The sequence below is a fragment of the Acanthochromis polyacanthus genome, chromosome 10 (assembly GCF_021347895.1).
Source record: "Acanthochromis polyacanthus isolate Apoly-LR-REF ecotype Palm Island chromosome 10, KAUST_Apoly_ChrSc, whole genome shotgun sequence".
Lineage (NCBI taxonomy): Eukaryota > Metazoa > Chordata > Actinopteri > Pomacentridae > Acanthochromis > Acanthochromis polyacanthus.
The window spans coordinates 15,739,374-15,765,833 of NC_067122.1; the positions used below are offsets into that span (position 1 = coordinate 15,739,374).

At 38.9% G+C, this 26,460-nt stretch overlaps 3 protein-coding genes across 6 annotated transcripts; 2 read left to right on the forward strand and 1 right to left on the reverse strand.

Annotated features, from left to right (window-relative positions):
• Positions 1-751: 751 nt before the first annotated feature.
• rab41 (RAB41, member RAS oncogene family) lies at positions 752-8,667 on the forward strand. Of its 4 annotated transcripts, none has more exons than XM_022194918.2 (8): positions 752-943; positions 2,097-2,155; positions 2,815-2,868; positions 3,149-3,254; positions 4,205-4,316; positions 4,803-4,896; positions 6,432-6,498; positions 6,713-8,667. In XM_022194918.2, the coding sequence occupies exons 1-8, from the start codon at positions 865-867 to the stop codon at positions 6,775-6,777; spliced, it is 636 nt and encodes a 211-aa protein (XP_022050610.1). In that variant the 5' UTR covers positions 752-864; the 3' UTR covers positions 6,778-8,667. The 4 variants fall into 4 exon arrangements, with proteins under 4 accessions (XP_022050610.1, XP_022050608.1, XP_022050609.1 ...); XM_022194916.2 differs by lacking the exon at positions 4,803-4,896 and adding an exon at positions 5,305-5,398 and having other exon boundaries at positions 757-943; XM_022194917.2 differs by lacking the exon at positions 3,149-3,254 and adding an exon at positions 3,771-3,876 and having other exon boundaries at positions 757-943.
• A 2,896-nt stretch (positions 8,668-11,563) lies between these two features.
• stard14 (START domain containing 14) lies at positions 11,564-16,878 on the forward strand. Its single transcript, XM_022194875.2, has 6 exons — positions 11,564-11,853; positions 11,955-12,102; positions 13,397-13,500; positions 13,719-13,836; positions 13,925-13,977; positions 15,316-16,878. Exons 1-6 carry the CDS (start codon positions 11,689-11,691, stop codon positions 15,520-15,522), a joined length of 795 nt encoding a protein of 264 aa, XP_022050567.2. The 5' UTR covers positions 11,564-11,688; the 3' UTR covers positions 15,523-16,878.
• Positions 16,879-17,461: 583 nt separating this feature from the next.
• pdzd11 (PDZ domain containing 11) lies at positions 17,462-25,088 on the reverse strand. Its single transcript, XM_022194919.2, has 6 exons — positions 24,969-25,088; positions 23,851-23,945; positions 22,831-22,971; positions 22,608-22,706; positions 19,958-20,018; positions 17,462-18,686 (listed from the first exon to the last, which is right to left on the reverse strand). The coding sequence occupies exons 2-6, from the start codon at positions 23,941-23,943 to the stop codon at positions 18,652-18,654; spliced, it is 429 nt and encodes a 142-aa protein (XP_022050611.1). The 5' UTR covers positions 23,944-23,945; positions 24,969-25,088; the 3' UTR covers positions 17,462-18,651.
• Between the last annotated feature and the right edge of the window lie 1,372 nt (positions 25,089-26,460).

The window sequence follows — 26,460 nt, forward strand, 5'->3', positions numbered from 1 at the left end:
GAGAGGTCTTTAGCTGCTTAGAAATAACCCCAGGCTCCTTTGTGACCTTGCAGACTTACACTTGCTCTTGGAGTCATCTTTGCTGGTCCACTTCTCCTGAGGATGGTAATAGTGGTCCTAAATCTCCTCCTTTTGTACACAATCAGATTTACTGATAGAACTGGGATCTTCTCCAGCCTGATAGGCATCAATTACTTTTTTCTGAGGTCTTGAGATCTGTCCCTGCCATGATACACGTCCACAACACTGTATTGTGATGATCAGAGTTTGATAAATCCTTATTCTTGAAATGAAACAAGGTACCCACTCACACCTCACTGACATCCAATGACTTGAAAACATCTCCAATTTTTGCTGCTAATCCAAGAAGTTCACCTACTTTTGGCACAGACAGATACGATACCGATCATTTTCCTTAACGAGTAAACATCCAACCCAGTCTAATATTTGAAATGTGATGTTGTTTGGGGTAATACCTCTGCAGAAATACTGAAAATTCCAGAGGGTTCACAGCCTTTCAAAACTGTACCTGTAGTAAAAGATCTGCAAACATATCTTAATAACTTGTGCTAAAATTTAAGCAATACTCAGGCAGGTCTTTTTGTAACTGCTCATACTTTCTGTGGCCAAAATCCATGAAATTGTACCAAATGCTGATAGGTGTAAGAATACAAGAAGGCTTTTCATGGCCTTACATTTTGGTTGAATGTCAGTCGTTGCCTCTTGGTTGCGCTATTTCACTACTGTATGTTTAAGAAAACAATAGCGCTGCTAGTCCAGGATAAAGAAACACTGGTTGGTGCTCTCCGGTCTAGACATCACATCATTAGCCTGGTCAGCTAGTTAGCTGCTTATTTTGACAAAATGTCAACCACGACCGGTGGCGGAGAGTTTGGGAATCCCCTACGAAAGTTCAAGCTCGTCTTCCTGGGCGAACAGAGTGGTAAGCTGGACACCGTGTATTAAAACCAACAGTCAATTTGGTCGGATGTAAGGATGTGTAAGAAGTGGCAACATTAGCTAACTAGCTTCTCAAGTTAGCTTGGTATTGGCCAGTATGATAAAGTTATCCTACGGACCATTAATAATACGAAGCAAGATGTAAATATTTCAGTGTCAACACTGAGACTAAGAGAAAAGAAAATTAAATAATTATAAACTTACCGATTTTTCATTCTGGTGATGATGTCATTGGGTAGCTACCGTTAGCTGACGGTAAGGTAGCTAAACAATTCGCTTTTCGTCCTAACGATAAATGCTTAAAATAAGCTAAATTATCAAGTCGCATTGGCTTGTGACTTATCTCCAGAAAGGTCTGGTGCCACACTGAAGCAAATAGCATTGCCATTGTTCTTACAATTAGTTTGTGATGCATCAGCATCATCTCGTTAGCATAAGCTAGCTAGCAAAGTACTTTTAGCTAGCAATTAGCCAGCTGTGGCAGAATGAAATACACCAGCAGACACGCTAGCTGATATTGACGTTCACTGCCTTTTTACAACCTTAATGTGGTTGTCATAAGTTTGTCACGAATCATTGTCTTCAAGCAGAAGACTCTATATACGTCAGTGAAATTAAGTTTAACTATCTTCTTTTGTCAGAATAGCGCTATTCAACTCGTTAGCTTCCTGCGGCAGCGTCTTGCAGAGCCACGTCGGCCAGTGGTGTCCAGACCCGTCGGCCTTTTCCACACCATATACATGCATCTGCACAGTCTGACACTGACATAATTAATCGTGACTGTATTTTAGGGATGTTTGTACATTGTAGTAGTTACAGCCTCGCGTCACGAAACAAATGTCAAGAGTGAAGTCCTTTTAATTTTCCAAATTCTGTGACTCCACCCATATTGCCAGCTCAGCGTGTGGGTTCAGTTGTCCACACTGCATCAGTGATAATAGCAGTTTACTCACCATGTGATATCACTGACTCATATCGATTTATTCTTTTCATATTATACCAAATTACAGTTTAAATAATTCAATATCTAATTTTACAATTAAAATTTTGGCTTTGGGTCTGGACTACTTGGATCTAATCAGGTGCTGCTAAATTTCTGAACTACTACTGAACTGTTTCTGTGTTTGTCTGTGTAGTGGGGAAGACCTCTCTCATCACCAGGTTCATGTATGACAGTTTCGACAACACTTACCAGGTAAAAAGGAATTACAACGCAGGATTAGTGTGCCAATTAAGTCTACTCTGATCCTTTAAGTGTATTCTGAAACAGACATTTTGACATTTTAAGCACAAACATAGTCAATAGTGTTAATTAAAAGTAGCTGTTTCTTTATATTCTAGGTGTAGGTCCTTTGTTAGCATGCACGATGACCTAATATCTTGGTACAAGTGAACAGTACATGAATAAGTCACTGAGTGGGCTTAAATGCACATTAGAATCTCGGTTTTGAGTCTTCTCTTGATTCATTATGTTTACATGGAACCTAAGAATCCAGGTTATCCATATCTCTATGTACAGGATCATTACAGTATCCAGGTTTCCGTTGCTGCACCATTTTTTAAGATATTATCTGTGTTTCTAAAAACCAAAAATACGCACAACACATAACCAGGATATGACAAAAATCTCTTAGTAACCAAGATTTTACAGAACATGTAAATGCACACACTGATAATGTTATAAGTACCACCTATGCTGTTCCTTCAATGACAGGTCATAATGTTGTGATAAAGGTTAAAAGATGTTGAACACGTAATTGGTTTTATTAGCTCTCCTTCAATATATATTATATATGTCATCGTTATCAATTAATGTGCTGATATCAATGTTAAATTGCCATGATTGTCTTACAGGCAACAATTGGCATTGACTTTTTGTCAAAAACCATGTACCTAGAAGATCGCACGGTAAGCCCAGTCTATTTTATTTTCCTGTCATCATTTCATTAGTGAGAATCGGTAGAAAAGCATACATCTGCTTTTTTTAATGTAGTAGCCATCATTTATTTTCCTGTCACCATTTCACGTTGTGCTTTTACATTTTCCTAGATTTTGCCATTCATTTTGTTGAACGTGTGATCATGTTTTTAGTTCCTATCATATTATCAAGATTTTGTTTTCCTTCCATCCCCTGGCTGGATCATGAAATGCCCCCTCGTACCCACATTTGTTTCATGGCTGGCCACAGATCCGGCTGCAGCTCTGGGATACAGCCGGACAGGAGCGTTTCCGCAGCCTCATCCCCAGTTACATCCGAGATTCAGCTGCTGCTGTGGTGGTTTATGACATAGCCAGTAGGTATCATGGCCTTGCCTCTCCTCCTTGTCCTTCACTTAGTGTGTGGAAGGGCAGAAAAAGAAGAGCATTTACTAGCCTAGTAAACCCCACTGGACAGCATGTTGAAAGCTTATTCCAGACTGTTTGCATCAGCTTCAGTGATACTAAAGTACTTCACCAGCAGTGTCCAGGAGGGTCTGCGCTTCCTAAATGCTGTTACATATGAGGCTGATGGAAGAAATAACATAAAATGTCTGCCGATGTCACTTCATGGGCAGAGATCCTGTGGAACTGCCTAAATAATGATTCAGCAGGGAGCCTTTTACATGTCTTATTTGCATAACACGCATCATCTCTTAGCCTTCTGCATTTGAAGGATCCTCCTCATCCCTTCATAAAATACCATTCTCATCTTTGCTGCTTGGCTTGCATTTCTTTTATGTCTGTCCTATTCTCCACCTTCTTGTTCTTCCTTTGCCTCCCTTTATCTCGACCTTTTTTGTCCTTTTCTTCCTCTACCTTCCAATCCTCAGGTCCGGCTCCAGCTCTGGGACACTGCTGGACAGGAGCGTTTTCGTAGCCTAATTCCCAGCTACATCCGCGACTCTACCATTGCTGTGGTTGTTTATGACATCACCAGTGAGTCAGGGCTGCACTCTAACCTTTCTGTAGGGCTCTAGAGCAATTGGAAGGAAACTGTTTTGGCATAGTTGCTACTTTATTTCTGCTAATAATCTTCAGAATCTCTAAATGTATTTTCCCTCAAGCTTCTCTTCTGAATTCGCCTGCTTACTAACACATGACTATGAGCTTTACTTATATCAAATGTTCTGCTGTCTTTTTACGAGGAGTAACAGCAGCCTTTGCAGACTTTCAACTGTAGCTAATATAGCAAGTGATTCATGTCTTTTGGGGCTACATGTGGCTGATGTGTACAATAATTGTTTTGTTTTTTTCTCAATTGCAGATCTTAATTCATTCCAGCAAACCTCAAAGTGGATTGATGATGTTAGAACAGAGAGAGGAAGTGATGTCATTATCATGCTTGTTGGGAACAAAACAGACTTAGCGGATAAAAGGTACATGGTCGTGTGATAAGAGTGGATGGTTGTAGTAATGATTCTCCTATTCTGTTTACAAAGACTGATTAATGTAGTGAAATGCTGTCCTTCTACTACAAAAAGAAAATTGGTAGCCTTAAGTATTATAGGATATAAACTCTGCCAAAGCCTGGAATCCCACTTTTCTTCCCCTCAGTGCATCTCATCCAATTTTGACTTTTATCATTCCTTGGTATGTCACATACTCCAGCATTTTTATTAGTAGTTTAAACACTTTTATTTACATACTTTTTTTATTTCCTATGATTTGATCATATTTCTGTTCTGCCTTTTTTTTCCCCTTGCCTTATTTTTCTTAATTTTTGTTCCTCTGCCTGGTTTGTTCTCTCCATGTCATTTTGATTTTGTTTTTTTTTTTTGTGTGTGTGTGTTTCCCTCAACACTACACTCCACCCCACTCCCTTCCCCCTCGTCCTGCCTCTCCTTTTCCCGGGACCATGGCAGGCAAGTTTCTGTTGAGGCGGCAGAGAGGAAAGCTCGTGAGCTCAATGTGATGTACATAGAGACCAGCGCCAAGGCTGGCTATAACGTCAAACAGGTTGGTGTTCGGCGACAGCAGGTGTTCTACTGACCAGTTATCCTGTTTCCAGCGCAGGTCATAATGTCCTATAGGTCAGGGAGGCCCGCCTGTGACATCTAGGAAGTGCAGCTCCACCATGTGTTCATTCGATACATGGATTAGAGTGTGGCTGTTGAATGAATGAGTGACCTCTGGAGTCCATTTCCTGCTGCTTCGTCTTTACTCAGCACAGCAGCTTCTCCCTCTCTGTCTACTTCCCTTTCTGTCCGAGTTACAAACTAACCTCTCTTTTTCGCCCAAAATAAGACTCTCTTTGTTTCTCTCTCCTTTTCTTACCTTCTTCTTTTGGCCTGTCCTCTTTGTGATGTTTCTTTCCGTATCTGTCTGTTCGTCTGTCTCCCCCTTTTTCTGCTTTTACCGGAGCAGACAGATCACCACAGAGGAGGGCGAGCAGAGAGCTAAGGAACTGAATGTCATGTTCATTGAAACCAGCGCAAAGACTGGCTACAATGTCAAACAGGTAGCAATTCTGTTTTCTCAGGGTAGTTTGATTCTGATTCTACCGTCGAAGTCGACGCGTTACTCCTTCTGCTTTCCTTTCTCCTCTCGTGGCACAGTACGTACCAGGGTTTTTGTTGTCACCAACATCCTGAAAATTGAGAACAAAAATAGCAATTCAGCTTTGCTCAACAGTTTTCCTAAGTGAAGTTTAATTTCCTTAAACGTAGTAGACATTTCTGCCTATCAGACGTTCAGAATACTAACAAAATGAGTATATTTCTATCAACCCAAAGGTCCGTTCTGAGCCAGCAAAAACCCTGCATACTGAATCAGTTGTGTTCCCCCTGCACAGATTTTGCTTGTAGAAGTTTCAGCGTGGTTTCACTTGTTCGGCACAGCTTTATTGCTGCTGTGTTTATTTCTGCTCAAGCACTTTTTGTCTGATTCACTAAAACTTTCAGCTTTTCAAAACATTCCAGTGAATACAATGGTTTTGCTCAGTGAAGGTGGTTAGCATGGCAACCGTCACTTTTATGCTGTTGTATCAACCAGCAGCCACTATCACAGTTTGTGTCACTACTTTGACTGCTTCTCGTGTCTGCTTTTATTCGACGAAATGCATTTTTTCAGGAGTGACTAGCTAGAAATTGATCACTTGTTGTCTGTAGATAGACAGTAGGGCTGGATGATATGATGGTATGTACCATTCAATAAAAACTAATCATCTGCCATCCATACTTTCTTATACCAGCCCTTCACTGTATCACTGTATTATTGGGTGTTACAAAGAATCAATTTCCAAGCACTTTGAGTTCTACAAAATTACACGTCTCAGTGATATTTTATGTATTTCAGTCACTCAGCTAAATTTTGAGAGAAAACAGAATGTCATGATATTTCACTGTAGCGATAATGGCATTTTATTTCCTATAACAGAGCATTTTGTCCATATCATCCAGCCCTATTTGACTGCGTCTTGCTTCATGTCCTGTTGTAGTGAGACTGATTTCAGATATGTTCGCCTGTTTAATGTGTCTCACTCTGTTTTATAGCTGTTCCGACGTGTTGCTGCTGCATTGCCAGGGATGGACAGCACACCAGAGAAAAGCAAAGAGGACAGTATCCTTTTCAAGTTACTCTCACCAGAAATTGCTATGGAGTTGTTGAGTCATTATCAGCATGGCTTTGATACGTTAAATTGTAGAACATTTTGCAAGCTGCGCATATCTCATTTTCAGTTTACTCAGCTGATAGCATGACCGATAGCACTGCCGAAAATACTGAAGTGAAATTTGCAATTCATGTGCGACGTTGCTTAACTAACTTCTCTCAGTGATCGACATCAAACTGGAGAAGCAGCCAGAGATGACTGTAACCGAGAGCAGCTGCTCATGCTAGTACACCTCACCCCCACCCAGCCTGCCTCCTCCCCACCAACAGCTTGTCTCTCAGTGGCCACTCTCTCCACCCTTGGCGCGCTGCCATTGGGATGGAGGACCTGTCTCTCTCTCTCTCTCTTTTTTTTCCCCCTTTTCAACTCAGTGACTTTTCAGAGTAACTGTGTGGATGTGCATTACTGTATTGAAACTGATTATCTGGGGAAAAAAATGGTTCAAACGTAAACATTTAAAACAAGGAATAAGTTAAATGATATGTTCAGATTTTCATCCAGTTGCATGGCATTATATAGGATTGCAGACTGACATAGCTAACCGCTCTTGAGTTATTGCACAGTTCAGAATCTTAGTGCTGTTACTCTTGTTGTTGTAAAGTAAAACTGCTTGGGATTATTTAAATGCAAGGTTGAGTTCTCTGCCCTCAGTATCTTTCTTTTTTTATTCAAATGGAGAGTTTGCCTGAAGCTGTTCTGTCTCTCACACCACAAGATTATTTCTTGACTTTGTCTTGTTTTGAGGAAGTGGAGGCAGGATCTTACCAGTGAATTTGCACCGTTGCAAACCGTCATATTACCACATTATTGAACCCGTTTATTTACACTTGACGCATCTGTTGGCTTAAACTGCCAAATACAACAGTGTGTTAGCAGACCAAATTAACTTAATCTCAGTTCTTGTTGGAAACAGTGCTGCAAAATGACGTGTAACAAAGTGATGAGGAAATAGTTATCCATTATTATCAAAGGGAAGACGTCCCAGATCCATTATTATGGCTACTAACCTGAAACTATGTCTGCATTAAAATTATAGCAGTTGTCTTTCCAGTGATGTTAAATTAGCTGCACGCATACTAACATGTCTGAGGAGGAGTCTTCAGTGAGTCCATGGCCCTAATGTAAGAAACCGAAAACAGCCGGTGTTCAGTTTTTTTCCACACTGATGGAGAGTTTCGTCGCCCTGACGCGCCCTCCATCTCATCGATAATTTGTGTTGTGTTGAGTACACTTTTGCAAGAACATGCAGCATGCTCACCACGCAGGATTTATATGGATAAGAACACAGATGCCTTGCTTGTTTGTTCACCGACGTTGTGCACTGAATCAAGCCACAATATTGTAAAATATCAAAGAAGCCTGCTGACTGGTTCATGGCTTCACTAGTTGTTTTGTAGAGCTGGTAGATAGACGTCCTCAGATACAGCTAATGCTTACTAACACCCTTGCTGTAAAAAAAAAGTGCAGAGAAGTTAGTTGCAGTATCCTTTGCTGTATTGCTATTGCCTGTGTAGGACTGTTGGGTTTTATGCGTTTTATTTATTTTGTTACTTGGACATACCGATAACATTGTACGCTTGACCAAAAGCAAAGAGGCTGACACGCATGTGGAAACTTCATTTTATTTATTGTTTGCGTGTCTGCTGGGGCTCCACCTAAAGGCAACGTTTGGGCGGTTGCTGTTTTTTCCTGTGTAGTCAGTAGCTTGGTTTACAGTCACAGGTAAAGGCTGCACCGTCTCTCCAGACACACACACACACACACACACATAACACAAACCAACTAATTAGCCATAGCACAACAAAAGACACTAGTCATTTGCTGTAGCTTGTTTTGAAATGTCAGCTTTTTAAAATGGATTTGAAAGATTAAGTATTTAATTACATCACGAACGACCATTTTAACATGAGCAGCTCTTCTATTACTTGTCACTGACTAAATACTCAGCTTTGTGCTATTCTGAATTGTGTCTGTCCATTTGAAATATGATGTCTACTCGTGTTTAGCAACGTTTGTGTGAATAATGTACTATTACTATCTTATGTATAAAAAGGAGAGTTAATGAAACACAAGTGTAGGCCTATCACATGGAATAAAATAAAGATATTTCACCACAATTTGACATCTGCGGTCTTTCTTTTATGAACCTCAGAAGCTTCTTTTTGTTGGTAATCAGTCTTTTGACGCATTCATCATTGTCTTTTTCAAATACTGTGCATAACCATCAGATGTCTGTACAGTACAGCAGTACAGTTTGTAATCGGTAGCTTTCAGCACTTCAACTGAAGGTGAAAAACCTGTCACAGAAGGTGTGTTTGACACGTCACAAATGTAGACTGAAACTACACGTTGAGCAATACATGAGAAGCATGTTACCACGTGTAGGTGTGGCCAAACGTAGACATGACATTGCATTAAACACACTTTTGGCTACTATTTTATTATGTAGCTTACATTTGTGGACAAAGCTGTTGAAAGCAAATTATTAAAGACTTGTTGGCAACATTCAAAACACATACAGGCTTATTTATATCAGTCTGTTCTGTAATACTGTGATTATACTTTAAGTCCAAACCGGCTTGCGTATGAACTCAATGTGTTTATAGTATTATATGTGCATCCATCTTTGCGAGGACCAGGTGAGTTGTAGACCTTTGTAAGAAGGGCATTATTGGAAAATGAGGACATTTTGTCAAGACTCTGTCTGTCTGTCTGTCTTTACTCTCACCCTAACCAGTGGAAACAGATGGTCATCCTCCCTGAACCTGGTTCTGCTGGAGGTCTCTTCTTGTTCAAAGGGGGTACTTCCTAATTTTGCTAATAAGCTTACAAACTGGCAATCTTTGCATTTGTTTGGTTTAATTTTGTAGGATGTAAACCTTAATTTTATGTAGTCAAGTAATTTTGTTCGAGTATTAGATAGCGTAGGGTCATAAGTCAGGTCAGGTTAATTTGCATAATTATTATTAATATGGTAGAGTCTTCACCTTAAATATGCAATATTGTAGCATTTCAACTGTAACATGTAAACTGTAAGGTAACTTCATAATACAAACTACATGTCTTTTGGAATGCTACTGGGTAGATTTGGCTTTTGTGTTGTCTGTGAAAGTACTTTGTGAGCCCTTAAGTGTGGTAGAAATAAAGCTATTATTATCATTATTATCATCATCATCATCCATCATCGTCATATACACACTATGATTGTGGGGTTGTTTTGTTGTCTTTACCACTTCTTCAGACGGTCTTCAGACAAGTTTTGTATGTCATATATTTACATGTCTTCTGTACATGACAGAACAGACATGGTGTGGTTCAATGTAACATTCCTAATATATAGCCGTTCGAAAAATCCACTTATTCAATAGAATAACTCTTTCTCATTTTTTGTTGTAACTGTCTTGATTTTCTTGTGTAATTGTGTTTTGCTATATTTACAAATCTATAAATAAGTGAATATTTGCCTCCAATACAGCCACATTTCAGGGGGTTGTTAAATTTAAAGTAATTAGGACTATAATTTAGAGTTTACAAAATATATAAATGCAGCCTACAAACAGGCTTCTTTTCTGGCTAGGACATTTTCTTTTTTAAATTCTGTTTTTATTGTTATGATCAGAAAAGGATTTCAAAGATTTTTGAGCCGTTTAGCTGGTAACAAGGTCTGGAATTTATCCATGAGTGTTGGTGAAGGTCCAGGGTTTGAATCTCCTGGTCAGCTGAGAACTTTCCCTGTGGAGTTGACATGTTTTCTCTGTGCCTGTGTGAGTGCTCCAGCTTATTCCAACAGTCCAAAAATAGCATAAGAGGTTAATTGATGATTTTAAATTGAATGTGGGTGTGGTTGTTTGTCTTTTTGTGTGAGCTCGGTGAGGGACTGCCAACCTCTCCAGGGAGCTAGGATAGAGTCCACTCTTCTATGACCTTCCAAAGGATATAGCAGGTATAGAAAATGGAAAGATAATGTACACCCTAATCAGATGTGGCTTAAAGAAAGTGTGACCAGTACACAGGCACTCCTTTGACCAATGACTATAAAAGACCACCTTAAAATTCAGCTTTATTGAAATGAAACAATGCTACAGATGACAGGAGAAAGACAAGAACAGGATGTTGGATGATTATAGTCAGACACTTAAATGTCCACAACTCCACTGTTTGTACTCTAAGAAACTTTTTCAGGCAGCATGGTACATCAGACAACCCGCTATATGATGCTCCGAATTAACGTGTCTCACAACATAATCCCATCCTCCAAAATGTCTTCCAACTTTACCGAGCCCTTCAGGAACAGTGGAGCGACATACAACCAACAACATCAATAATCTCATTAACTCCATGTGCTCCAAAAGCGTGACTAGATACTGACTTCCTGCTCATTATGCCATGATGTCTATTCTGTTGTTTACACTTTCTGGTGCATTTTTAATTTTCGTAAAAAAAATTAATTGTTGTATATTTTGTACTTTAGTGTGCATTTTACATTTTAGTATATTTTTCTATTTTCTGATTTATTTGTATTTCGGGGGTGGTCACTTTATTTTTTTCTGCTTGCTACTGTAACAACAGGGATCAACAGAGTATTTCTATTCTATTCTATTCTACTCTAGTCTAGTCTAGTCTAATAAAGAATGGATAAAAGTGTACAAATATATTACATTCGTTCAGTTTAATTAGATGCTAAAAAAAAGAATGTTGAGACTATTGGAACATGTCTTAGATGATGCATTTAAGCTTTTGTCTCATTAAAATTCCACTTTACTTTTTGTCTAGTTTTATTGTTCAGCCCTGTTTGTATCTTTAATACAACATGAGCTCACTTTCCCTGAACTCCTTGTCTCCCCTCTGTATCAGTTTCACCTTATATCAGCTGTATTATATTGCTTATTTCGTAACGCAAACAATACTTCCACAGGACTGACCTCTATGTGTGGGCGGGGCCACGCACACCTGGAGTCATTACGTGCTGCTACGTCAGATGCTTGAAGCTCAGGAATCCACCACCAAAAATCCTGCTCGACCTGCTTGGCGATCAGCGCTCATAAATTCGTGTCACCAGAGTCCCACAGCTCCAGAAACTGTAAATCCCGAGAAGAGTCGCTGGACTGGCTGCGGGTTTCTTTTAAAACTACACCAACATGGCGAGTATTTTACCCGGCAAGGAGGCGTTTGAAGACTTCAGAAAACAGTGTCTTGCAACCGAAAACTGGCTGAATAAGTATGATGAGAATGGGATGCAAGTGTGGGTGGAAGTTGCTCCTGCAAATCACAAGAGTCACGTCCCTAAAGTCCACAAGATCAAGGTAAGTTCATTTAATTTACTTTGTTGTTTTCCCTCCATAAATATTAATTCTGTCTGCTTTGAGTTTGAGCCGTTTGTGTAACTTTTATTTGTGTGCTTCAGTGTAAAATGACGATCAAAGACGTGTCAGCTGCTACCATGTACGACGTCATTCATGACGGTCAGTACCGTAAGAAGTGGGATCCTGTCATGTATGAAGGTTTCGACATCGCCCGGCTGTCTAACAATGCTGATGTGGGATATTACTCATGTAAGGACTCTTAATCTTTGCTGTTATTTTCAACCACTCCTCTGTGTGGCCGTAAGAAACATATAGGCCTTACTCCCTTTCACCACTTACACCAAAGAAAGACTCAAAAAAAAAAAAATAGCGATAGTAGAGAGTTTGAAGGTTAATATTAAGGATCAGCATGGTTATTTTAGACAGACTGGCGACCTGTCCAGGGTGTTCCCTGCCTTCGCTCCAGTCAGCTTGGATAGGCTCCAGCACCCCCCACGACCCCAGTGAGGATAAAGCGGTCTATAGAGAATGTATGGATGGATGGTTATTTTAATACTAAGATCTGATCATAAATCCATACAAATTATAACTACAGAATGGACATCTGAGTGGCTCCTCAGTCATCTGGATCTTTGTGATTCTCAATGTTTCACAGAAGGCAACTGGACTTTTATTGGCTCTTTAAGATATTTCATGTCTAATCTACTGACGTTTCCTCAGTTTTTATTGTTTGTAAGTTTTCAAATGGGTTGGCACCACTCGTACAGCAAAATTCTTCCACACTGAGGTCGACCAACCAGATGCTGCTGGATGTTTCGAGATCCAGAAGCGATAGAGTGACTGATCCTAATCTCTGCTATAGTTTACCTTTTGATGCAAGACCTGTTGGTCTTTACTTTGACCACCTGACTCTATTGTTGCGTTGTATCTTCTATGATTTTTGATTTTGTTGCCTTTTATACAGATTTGTCTTTCAGTCATTGTGCTTTATGTGTCTAATGGGTTGCTTTCTTGATCGTGCAGCACTTTGGTGCAACTTTTGCTGTTTTAAAATGTGCTTTATGAGTACATTTGACTGTGGCTTCTAACTGATTGACATGATGAGGTTCTAGGTGTTTATTCTTATTCTCAAACTGGTCTTGAGTCTTTAAGGAAACATAATCTGACAGATGGAGAGTTCAAGGGTTCAATAACCCCAAAAACAAAATCAATGTTAGTTTTTTTTTAAGCATTGCCTTCTTTGTAGATGTACTTTAAATCTGTTTAAAGAAATAGAATGTACCTATATTAATTTATATTTACCTTAGTGTCACCACTCTTCCATACATTTCTACTTAATTAAACCCTGTAGTTCCTGTTGGCACTTTCTTAAGCTGACGCGGCCTTCAGGGATGCAGATCGAGTGGCTTCCTGTAACACCGGTGTATTTATTGCCATAACAAAGGGCTGCCCTCGAATGGAAGGTTATGACAGTGAGACTAATGGAGAGAGTCGGCCACAACATAACCAGATTATTATGTCTTCTTTCTTCCTTCCTCTACAGGGGTTTGTCCAAAGCTAATAAAGAAAAGAGATGTTGTGACTCTGCGTTCATGGCAGAAGACAGATGACGAGTACATAATCATGAACTTCTCAGTCAAACACCCGGTAAAGCTCCTCCTCCACACACTCCAGAGCACATAGAAACCACTGCTGTATAAACATACTACACCTATCGCCACAATGTTTTGTGTGCACTGATTTTTTTTAATAGCTACTTTACCTACACGCATGTTTTACCATTTTGACAGTCATATCTTTAATATAAACCTGTTCAGTTGCAGTTCTTGTACTTATTCTGTGCAAATTTTTTGGTTCGATTACAGGAATATCCTCCTAAAAAGGACATTGTGAGAGCAGTTTCCATGCTAACGGGCTATTTCATCAAACACACCGGACCAAATAGCTGCACTTTTATTTACCTTTCACAGGCCGACCCTAAAGGTGAGAGCCGCTTGAGTTATGTTCAAATTAACAGTTCCTCCTGTGCATTATTTTGGAGCTGCTTTAAAAGTTTATCTGTTTTCTTTAGGTTCTCTTCCAAAGTGGGTGGTAAACAGAGCGTCCACGCGTCTGGCTCCTCGGGTACGTGCCGTCACGCAGGAAAAACATTTGTTTACTCGCAGTAAATGCCAGAGTTGAATGTGATGAGGTTAAAGGTGTGTAAGGAGTATCAGCATGTCTTGATGGTGTGAGTGTGAGTCCACGAGGTGATTCAAAAAGTGTGCAAGAGGTGTGTTCGCATGAGGGAGGGGGGGTTTCATGTGTCTTAAAGGACAATGGTAACCATAGAAACACAACTGAACGGCCCATCCCGGTGAGGCTGCTGACAAAGGAGTATCTCAGCTCGAGCTTTGCTGGAAGAACTCGTTCCCCAGGTTTTGTGTCTTCTGCTGATTTGAAACTATGCAGAGCAAAGTGTGTGTGGTGTGAGAAGCTGCCATTGAGAGGCTCGTGCCTTTAATTAAACAGAGATGCCGAACTTCTTCAAAAGTAACTATTACCTCTGTAAACTAACACCATTAAGAAAGAACCTCAAAGGTGGAAAACAGCAAAAGATCAAAGAAATAGTTCAATGTAAGTGCATTTAACAAATGACACCATTTCAGCCGGGCTGTGATCCTTTTATCAGGGTTCAGAAGTGAAGAAATCGGTTCCTGTTTAGTTGAGGGAAGTTTTTAGGAAGTAGGCTTCTGGATGTCACCTCTTTGCTGTAATCTAGGAATCAGGTTGCCACCAATGATTATTTACATTGTCACTTTATGTCCCAGTTGCTTTGTCGACTTCATCCAAGTCAAGTCACAGTTATTGAAGTAGCACATTTGCAAAAGCAGACTTTAAGTTAAAGTGTTTTCCATGGCATTAATCTTAAAATTTACCAAACAGGGTTAAATATTCAGACCTTGCAATTTTATATTATACTGAATTGTATTGAATTGAATTAGACTGAAACAAACCTAAATATTCCCTTTGCTCCTGGTGATCCACTCATCACTAATTCTGCGTATCGGACTGAGAAATCCAGCTGCATTTACATTGAAATCCTGGAAATAGTGATTTAACCGATTAAATTTTCTGCTCATTGAAAGAAAACAAACATAGAGGAGTGACATAAAATCACCTACAGCGTCCAAAACATCAGTGATGAACCAGATTCAGCGTGCAATCTGGAAGTCAAGAATTTACATTCACCTCTTACGGAAAAGTATTAGCTATGTTTAACTTTCATTCATAGTGACTCAGAGAGCTCTAAGTCGTTTCTCACAATCGGTACAACTCATCTGACTGCTCTCCATTTAATCGGTGTTGCTCAGTGTTCTGTGAGCGGCTTTATCTTGAGCTTTGTTGACCAAGAATGAAGGTGTGGCTGTAACCTTCATTGTCACGCTGCAGCCCTCTGATAATCTTGTCTTCTGCATCCAGGCGATGAGGTGTGTGCACAAGGCTGGCCGGGACTACCCCGAGTGGAAGAAGCAGAACTCTCCCAACCAGAAGCCCTGGCTCTACCCCGAGCAGAGCGACCTGCCCATGATGGACCCTGCCGAGCTGTCGATACAGAGGGCGGACGAGCTGGAGAACGTGGACGAAAGCTTCAAGGTGGACGCGGAGGACAGCGAGGACAGCAGCTAAATCGGACAGCAGCTAAATCGGCCCCCAGTGACGGGAGGAAGGGTGGCCGAGAAGGAGAGAGAGAGTGGGAGATGGACTGTATATACTCATGGAAAAAAATAAGACTTTAGACCTCCAGCTCTCTGTGAGATCACCCGAGTCCTCCAGCTTTCCAAATCAGTGTGTGCCTTTTGGGATGAGCAAGAGCATGAAGTGTTTACAACTGTCTTAGCAGATGGAACACAGATCAAGTTCACCTCAGTCCGTGTTGAGCTAAACGTCTCTCACTACCACGGTGAAATTACAATGTGCAGGGTTGGAGGTGTCGGGGTCTGACATTGTTACAGCACTACATTTACAACTGGCCCTCTGTCAGGCCATTTTTATTTGCAACTACATGAAATACACAACAAAAGAAGTGAAGCATCCACTTGTGGTTGACCACAAGTGACTGTGAATGGAATAAGATTAGGTACTGAAGTTAAAGTTCCGTACTTCTGACACTTATTTTGTTACAGCAGTAATTAAGAAGAACCATTTTTTTCCTTCTGGAGGGTGTACTAGGCAGACAGTTGAAACAGTCACCACATTTTGTTTAGTCGTATTAATATGTTCACATTGCTATAAAAAAAAAAAACAGGTTTCATGTTGATGAGTTACCATGAAACTTGTTACGCTTGAAAAGGTTTTGGGTTTGTGCAGCAGCTTTGGCTGTTGGTATGAAGTCTGTCTTTCAGAAATACAGTTTTTGAGCTGAATGCAACTTCATTTGCAACTGCTTTTAAATGTGAACATTTTATCGTTAACCCGAAGTTGATTTTATTTACAGTTTAGAGAGCAGCTTTGCTTTAAATTTGTTTTCACTGTGTAATGAACAAGACTTTTTGGAGGTTCGTAGGATTTTACTCAGATGTGCAATCTAAGCATCGTCAGTTATACAAGTGCTGGATTTCCATTGACTTTGCAGTGAGGACATGAGAATGAACATCTAGCTAGGCTGTGTTAGCATGTAAAATGTACATAGCAATATCAATTTACCTGAAGGATTGGAACAACCATAAAGGGTATCTTTTATTTTATTTATTTATTTGAAGTAAGCACACCATCAGATCAAGTCATGATGGACAACAGGCCCTGGAATGAAGCCCTGCTGGCTGAGAACACTATATTTTATTTTTCTTTAAAATATTTAAGATACGAAGGTTGCACTGTCTTGGCTGTTTTTTTTTTTAAATAAATCTTACAAGGTTGACATACTTTAGTAATCGCTGTCATTGACTGCATTCCTCTTAAGTTACAGTCACTCTCAGGAGAAACTAACCTACGAAGTGGAACAAGTTTCACTGCTCGTACCAGAAAAAAACAGTTCATGTCCAGCTCTGGTGCAGGTTCTCCAACTATACAGGGTGACCCAAAAGTAACTATAATCCAAATATTAAAATGTTATTTCAATAAATCAGCACCACAGATATATTCAGAAGAGTAACAGACTAGTGTAAAACAAACATATTTCGACATGTTCATGTTTGTTTCTTATACAAAGTTGTGAACGTTTCCACCAACTGGTTACACTCGTTACACTGGTATCTTCTGGAATGTATCTTCATTCATGCTTAGGAAGGTTCCTCAAACTGGCCAGTAAATATTGCCTCATAGTACTTTTGGATGTTTAAAAAAATTAAAACCGTCAGATACTTTACCATCAAGAGTTTTGAAATCTGACACTGATGGCCTGCATTTTGAAGTTATGCTCCAGCATACCTGGACCTTATGGTTCTATTAATTTTCTTCCGAGTTATTGCACTCAGCAAAAATTCTATGCTTTTAAGTTATTTTATTATGCTATAACAAAAATGGGTAAAATAAGAGTGAATTCATGCACCCCCAACTCAAAGACACTGCAGTTAAACTTTGTTTCCGAACATTTGGATCACCCTGTACAAACAAAGGCAAAGGCTACTACAGATCAAAACTTTTTTTTAATCTTGTTAGTTAAATGAAAAATGTTTCAGATCATTAAGAACAAAAAAATCTTCAAACGGAAAACCAACATTATTCCTTTTTCATGAAAATGGTAAACAGAATCAGACAGTGTTGAGATGCAGCAGGCAGGTATAAACATAGATCTTCACAAATGTTTAATATACAGAAATGTACCTTACAACATTAAAACCACCTGTCTAATATTGGATAGATGCTCATTGTGTCATTGGGCCATTAACACAGAACTTCTGGGGGTTCTCTGTGGTGTCTGGCAGTGAGTCCTGTAGGTTGTGGGTTGAGGCATTCATGGATCGGGCTAATTCCAGCACATGCTACTTGAAAACAGTTTGGCACCTTAAGTATACAGTTTGTACATGAAGAAACAACAGTATAGTTCAACACAGATGCAGTGTATGTCATGTATAAAACATAAAAACGACTAGACAGTTGTAAAGTAATAAGTAGTCCTCAAGAGCAGTCACTGAAAAGTCTATATACATAAATAATTTCATACATAATTAAAAATAATTTTTAAATACCTAAAAACTGATGTACAATATATTCAGCAATATATAGATCAGTGATGTTTAAAATTTACCAGAAGTTTTGCACTATTCTTTACTCTTATACTATGTAAGGTCTATACTGTCTTTGTACCAAATGTGTTAGTGTGTACTGAAACATACGTCTCTATTTCATAGCAGTATTAGGTGTGTACACATGAAATAATCTGAACTTTATACAGCATTTGCAAGCAGAAATGTCAGGACTTTAGGAAAAGTTTAAAAAAAAAAGGCTGTTCCTCATGAATGTCATGCCTTTCCGGAAAATATTCATCAGTGCCCTAATTTCTCAGTAAAATGTCAAGAAAGGTTCTGCCTACACATTTCCACATGCCGAAAAGAATTATAAAAGTAATTTCCTGTGAATACTTCCTGATGGTGTCGAAATCATCATCTATCACAGTAGATCAGTCAGCATGAGTGATCTTTGAAGGCGAGCCTTTGACAGAGTATAGATTCCCCTTACATGGGGGGCTTTGATGGAGACTGTTAGTCATATATCAGTCATCTTGAAGCAGAGACAGATTGGAGGCCAGAGTCTGTGGGAGGAAGGTAATGACGTGCAGAGAAGTGTCCGTCCACCTCTCTCTCTCTCTGCTGCCACCTAGTGCACAGTCCTCTCCTTTTGCCTTTGGTAGTCTGAAATAAGAACAGCCAAAAAAAACATCAATACAGAACTGAAAGGGGCCTCGTTGTATAATCTACCAGGATGATTGAATTCAGTCACTCCTAAGACAGTTTTTTGTTGTGTCTTGTTGAAGACGTGCAGCCAGATAGTTACTATGTGGGTACTGTAACATACTGGTCTCTACGTGCTTCAGGACAATCAACAAATTCTTGAGAGATGTGCTCACCAGCCTCTTTATTCAGTACACCTGTTCAATCTAATGGAATCAAATGCAACAGCCACAAATTATAGTTTTATTAAGCTTCTATTTTTTCTTCTTCTTTTTTTTTTTTACACTGACAAAAAGGGTATGATTACTTTATATTTATTACTGAGGTCGTAGTAAGGAGTGTTTCTCATATTTTGTCCATTCCATTAACTTACATTACGGGAGTCAAAATATTAGGAACACTTTTAAACAAAACGCAGTCCAGTACACAACCATCAGTTATCACACCACAATTTAAAATGGACAGAATGTAATTTTGTTTCACTGGATCTTTTCTGAACCCTCCTGTTGTCTTCATGTACAGGTACCAAAAAATATTGTTTCCTTGTCTGAAAAAAATCCAAAAATTCAGAAAAAAAATTCCCCAAATTTCTGAAAATTTGCAAAACCTTCAGGAAGATAATTCCAATATATTTTTTTTAAAGTTTTCCTTTCAAAGTTTTATTTTTAAAAAATCTTTCAAATTTGGCAGGAAAGTTATTGTAAATATTTTCAAAAAAAATGAGTAAAAATCTTCAAAAAGAAATCCTAAAAATATCTAAAGTGATTACATATATATCAGTAAAACTTCTAATATTTTCTTTAAGAATATTCACCAAAAAATTCACTGGATTTTGGTTGATTTTTTGTGAATGTTCTTAAGAAACATTTTTTCACATTTCTTTTTTTTCCACCAAAAAATGCTCAAAGATTTACCAAAAATGTTGAAAATGTGACACCTGAAGTTTCACGGTGAAAATTATTTTTCTTTTCCACATTTTCAAACTTTAAAACGGGTCAATTTGAACCCGCACGACAACATGAGGGTCAATATTATTATTAAAAAAATCTCAACTGAGGCTGTCAGAATGTTAGAAAGTATAAATCATTCTTAAAGCAATGTTCGGTCAGTACTTTGGCCAACATAAAAATTCTGCATTAAAACAAGAAAATATTTCATTTTTTCAACTCACACCAAAAATATGATTAAAGTTTATAAGTAGTCCAGAAGAGATTTAGTACACCAAGACTTACTGTAAGGAAAGAAGCGAACCCTCATCAGGATTTCTCGTGCCGTCTTTAGAATCTCTACAGCCTAAAGAGGAAGACAGATGGCATTGATGAAATATATGTTTCCACAGAATGTGTCTTCATACTTCCATGACACTGACTGCATATGACACAGATACATTCATATAGATTATATAATGCACTGCAATGATTAGCAAGCTACACTGCCACAATGGCTGCACCTTAATCAGGCATTCTTTAAATGCAGAAGTGTCCAACATGCAGGGCTTACATATTATAACGGGGAATTGAAATGTGTAATGAGAATGTTTTGAAAGAAGAGCTGATCTTACACAGATGATTGCAAGCATTGCTGATATATACAACTAACTTAAAACATCATAAATAATTACACATCTAGTCTTAGGTCATGTGATGAAAGGGCCAAGACACATCTATGATGGCACATAGTGATAGTCTCTCCAAGGAGGTGTTCATAGTGTTGCACCATACACACGTGGACAAAATTGTTGGTACCCCTCAGTTAAAGAAGGAAAAACCCACAATTCTCACTGAAATCACTTGAAACTCACAAAAGTAACAATAAATAAAAATTTATTGAAAATTAAATAATCAAAACAGCCATTACTTTTGAATTGTTGATTAACATAATTATTTTAAAAAACAAACTAATGAAACAGGCCTGGACAAAAATGATGGTACCTCTATAAAAGATTGAAAACTATTTGACCAGAGTGACATGATTAACTCAGGTGTGTCATTTAATTGACATCACAGGTGTTTCCAAACTCATAATCAGTCAGTCTGCCTATTTAAAGGGAGACAAGTAGTCACCCTGCTGTTTGGTGAAAAGGTGTGTACCACACTGAACATGGACAACAGAAAGCGAAGGAGAGAATTGTCCCAGGACATCCGAAAAAAAATTATAGACAAACATCTTAAAGGTAAAGGCTATAAGACCATCTCTAAACAGCTTGAAGTTCCTGTGACAACAGTGGCTCATATTATTCAGAAGTTCAAGACCCACGGGACAGTAGCCAACCTCCCTGGACGTGGCCGCAAGAGGAAAATTGATGACAAATTGAAGAGACGGATCGTTGGAATTGTATCCAAAGAGCCCAGAGCAACCTCCAAAGAAATTAAAGGTGAACTCCAAGGCCAAGGTACATCAGTGTCAGATCGCACCATTCGTGGTTGTTTGAGCCAAAGTGGACTTCATGGGAGACGACCAAGGAGGACACCACTGCTGAAAAAAACTCATAAAAAAGCCAGACTGGAATTTGCAAAAATGCATGTTGACAAGCCACAAAGCTTCTGGGAGAATGTCCTTTGGACAGATGAGACCAAACTGGAGCTTTTTGGTAAGGCACATCAACTCTATGTTCATAGACTCAAAAACCAAGCATACGAAGAAAAGAACACTGTCCCTACGGTGAAACATGGAGGAGGCTCAGTAATGTTTTGGGGCTGCTTTGCTGCATCTGGCACAGGGTGTCTTGAAAGTGTGCAAGGTACGATGAAATCTGAAGATTAGCAAGGCATTCTGGAGAGAAATGTGCTGCCTAGTGTCAGAAAGCTTGGTCTCAGTCGCAGGTCATGGGTCTTCCAACAGGACAACGATCCAAAACACACAGCCAAAAACACCCAAGAATGGCTGAGAGAAAAGCGTTGGACTATTCTAAAGTGGCCTTCTATGAGCCCAGATCTGAATCCCATTGAACATATGTGGAAGGAGCTGAAACATGCCATTTGGAGAAGACACCCATCAAACCTGAGACAACTGGAGCTGTTTGCTCATGAGGAGTGGGCCAAAATACCTGTTGACAGCTGCAGAACGCTCATTGACAAATACAGAAATGGTTTAATTGCAGTGATTGCCTCAAAAGGTTGTGCAACAAAATATTAAGTTATGGGTACCATCATTTTTGTCCAGCCCTATTTCATTAGTTTGTTTTTTTAAATAATTATGTTAATCAACAATTCAAAAGTGATGGCTGATTTTGATTATTTAATTTTCAATAAATTTTTATTTATTGTTACTTTTGTGAGTTTCAAGTGATTTCAGTGAGAATTGTGGGTTTTTCCTTCTTTAACTGAGGGGTACCAACAATTTTGTCCACGTGTGTATTTATATTCTACATGTAGTTTTCAGACAAATATTTCTGAAGGACTAGAACAATTTATTTGATGCACAAATGTTGCTTTTGGCTTTGGTCTGAAAATTAAATTTTAAAAAAATCTATTTGTGCTGCATCCTAACAACGAACGGACTTTTGACAGGTTTTGCATCCAACACTGACTGAAAACATGTCATGAGTGTCTTTTATAAATATGCACAAACTCTCTGAAGAGGTGTGTCAGTTGTATCACATAAATACCCTCCATATTCTAGAAAAAAAAAACAGTAACACACGTATTAAAGCTGCACTTTGAACATGATCAGACTACAGTGAAGCTGAAGAGGCATAAATGAAGTCTTTTGACATTTTATGCACATGCAGAGAAAGTGATTTGAACAGTCAGGTATTGTAAATAGAAATGTTGTGAAAGTACATTAACCTCATCCATGTCACTACAGTCCATCATATTAATAGATACTGTAGCACAATCTGTTGCATTAAGATCTCACCTTAAAAACACCATTCTGACTTACTTTTGAGTGCTCTATGTCTTGGAAATCAACCTCATTTACAGAAAGAACCTGGTCCCCTTCCTGTAGCCCTGCTCTGTGGGCATCTGAATCTGGAACCACCTGCCAACACATACACACACATGAAGTAATTAGAAGTCACAGTGTAGACATTAGTAAAAGGAAAACAGCTAATCAGCAACATGACACATGTATGAAAAGACACACCAGTCTTGCACTCGCACACCTTAGATATAAAGATTCCTAATTGTGACGCCTTTCCTCCACGGATGTTGAACCCCAGCTGTGCTCCTGGAGGCTTCTTTAATACAATGGTACGAGGCAGGAACTGGGTGAGCTCGTTGTTGTAGTCAGGGTGATGAACCCGCTAAAAATGAAGAAAGAAAAAAAAGAATGTCTGACTGTGTACCACCAGAGTTGTGAGTCTGTGTTAGATTCTTCTTATATGCCGAAAGAGACAAATACTGTAATACAGGATATATATATATTTATGTCACACATCAAAGGACAAATAATATATTCAGCACAACAATAAGTTTAGTGAATAGATAAATCAGCACCAAAGTTAGATAGAATGAGCCTGAAAGTTAATTTCTTTAAATCAGATATCTTGGAAACTGCACTGACAGAAAAAAAACCAAAACATTAAAAAGATAAATAATATAAATCAATGTCCACTTACTAACTTTTTTGCAAAGCTTTCTACTAAATGACATTGTCCTCAATTTTCAAGCCAGTGTGAACGCCTCCTTGATCATACTGAGCTATTCACTGACGCCTAGCCTGGTACTTTGGCCCATTTTCCGTCAATGCAGTGACCAGTTTAGGTCTGATACTGGATGGTGTGTGTTTCCAGTATTCATGAACTCCCTTTTACATTTACAAAGATACAAATGAAGCAGACTACACCAAACTCTCTGTGAACATCAAACCCAGTCAAAATCTTCACTGAAAAAAGCGTTAAACTCATGGACAAAACTCAAGGTGGCCACTAACACGGGAAGTAACCTTTAGGTTCACTGTGTGTGACCACCCACTACCAGATGACTGGATTTTCATAACCTGTAATAACATCTGTGCCATCTCAATAACAACTCTAGTTTCTGATGAAGTCCTTAAGATGCAGATGCAGGTTTCAGAAAAAAAAAACTAGTAGACTTTAGCAGACCTTGAGTTGACTTTTTTAAACATCTGTCAGAGTGTTATATGTTTAAAGACAGCGTGGTCTGAGTTAGATGGGACATACCTCCTGGGGTGGTATCCATGCTGGTGGGTTCTCATAAGATGGTAGGAATACCACTGGGAGCTGGTAATCATCATAAGGAATTTTCTGATCCATTCCTAGTGAAAACACCAACAGAGAAAGAAGCTCATTTTTACGAAAAGTCATTCCTTTTGGTTATATGCCACCAGATATTATAAACAGGCAACAACTATCTTCAGGAATTCATGTCATTATGAATCAAAAAGCAGTGATATAAATCATGTATTGGCCATAAATAAACAACATGTATTCAGTTTTTCAGGAGTTCAATAACTACAGTGCCATTATATCTAAGGCCAATAAAATACATTACTTCTGTAATATGTATGACATATTTCTTACAATCAGTGGTGGAAGAAGTGGCTACGCTGAGATCTTGTGTAGTTTTTGTTTAAGGTAAATATACTCCCATGTAGAAATCCTGTACTAGAGTTGCACTCACGTTTTTACTCACATTAACAGAGTATTAAATAATGTACATTTCGAGTAGCATGACCACTGATGCAGAATGCCCCGTGTCAAAACAATGTCTAGACTGTGCATCACTACATTATAATTACCGATACATTATTGAATAACTCACTTTCATGCTGCAGGTTTCATACATGAGGTTACGTGAAACTATTTTCAGCTTACTTTTGGGAAGACTGCCTTTTTTCCAGCCATTGTGACGGGTCAGATTGTATGTTTTGATGATATTTAGTATTTTTAAGTGAAGTTGAGCACCGTGGAAGTACAAACGACGAGCAACAAGACAAAAGCTTAAATCTAGCTGAGTTCAGCAGCTGTGTTCAACTCTCTACTCACTTATTTACTCTACTAGAGTACAGCTGCCAGAGACAAAAACCTGGAAAACACGGTGATGTGCTTAAATAAAATAAGTGTTTCAGCTGACAGTGAATAATGATACGTTGCAGTAATATGAAAATCAGTTGTTAGCTTAACAACGGTTAGCTCGGTAGCTAACTTTGCTCTACAAACCTTGAATTACTCTGACATTCACTATTATCAACGCGTGAACGATAAAATGAAGATCATATATACATTTTGAATGAAAATACGCCGAAATACTGGCATTAAATAAAAAAAAATCATCTTACCTGCCAGTCTGAGAGCTAGCAGTGCAGTAGCAGTGTACTCCTCTTGTATGAAGCAATAACGGGCGCTCAGTGCGTCACCGCCCCCTGCTGGTGTGGAGGAGTCACTGCAACTTGTAGTCCAACAACATCATGGTGCAAATGAAGAACTGTGGGCTGCTAAAGGCCCGGTCACACCGCCCGAACTTTGCTGGAGCGTTCCTTGAACGGTATTAAATATTTTGTGCAGCTCAAAACTTTCGGAGCGGTAGGAGAGCCCCTCCAGAAACATCAGCGGTGGCCGAGCGTATACGGCGTTGCTTTAACGGGGGCCAACTTCTGTTAAACGCTGGTGAACGGTTACGAGCGGTGATTAATTTTTTTCACCGCTCCAGGAACGCTCCAGCAAAGTTCGGGCGGTGTGACCGGGCCTTAAAGACCCATTTCTGCAAAGACCTACTATGTAACATATTGCTGTTTGACTGTAATGCATAGGTCTAGTTTGAGCATTTTTAAAAATTTCTTAAAAAGCATTTTTAATTGCTTTTTTTTCAGAAGTTGTAAAGCCATAATTGTTACTGTAGGACCACAAGAGTGCACCAGTCACAAAGCTATACTTCCCTCTCACAACGTAGAGACCAGCCTTATGCAAACTCAGAATAACGTCTTCTGACTTTCCCCAAATGAGTTTGTGTACTTTTCCCAGAGGCTGTCATATAATGGGTTATATATTTACTGCATTTGCTCGGCATAAATCAACATATAATAACGTATCAGCTCACTATTCCCATCCCACATCTTTAACTGTAAAACAAGCACAGTCCTACACATGCAGACAATTTTATATAATTTATCCAGTGTCAAAATTACGATTACACACTTAAATGAAATATCTACTGCAATATCTCATGTAGGAATGCATTTCTTTGACTGTGTTATCAAATGAACCTACTTGGAATCACTCATTTGAATTTTAACTGCTTCATGAAAATGCACATTACATGACCTGTCCTTCATCAGATTGAGGTCCCAATGCTTTACATGTGTCTGCATTTGTTATTCTGAGTTCTGTTGTAGCTTCATAAAATTCAGTATAATGCGGACTGATGGAGACAGAAGTAAATCACTGATGGATGTTGTTCTCTGTTTCGCACAGGTTTCAAGTCTCTGCAGGTTTTACTCTAATTATATGAAGCCAAACCCACTGACTGTCAGTTAAGAAAAATGCATACCTGATACACAAACAAATCTAAAACAAAACAAAAATGTCAGTCTCCTGAAACCACAGAAGCTTTAGAGCTGCAGTGCCTCTATATCCAAACCATAAATAATGTCAATGCGTTATTTCTACAGTATGTTGGACTTAGTTCGGACTATCATTGTTGGATTGTACTATAGCCTGGTCCTGGATAGTGTGTCCTAATACGTCATGGCACATTTCTTTATTAGATTGTGTACTTTTACCTAAAGTTGCACAGCATAGAAATACAATGATTCAAGTCAAGGGGAGCTAACA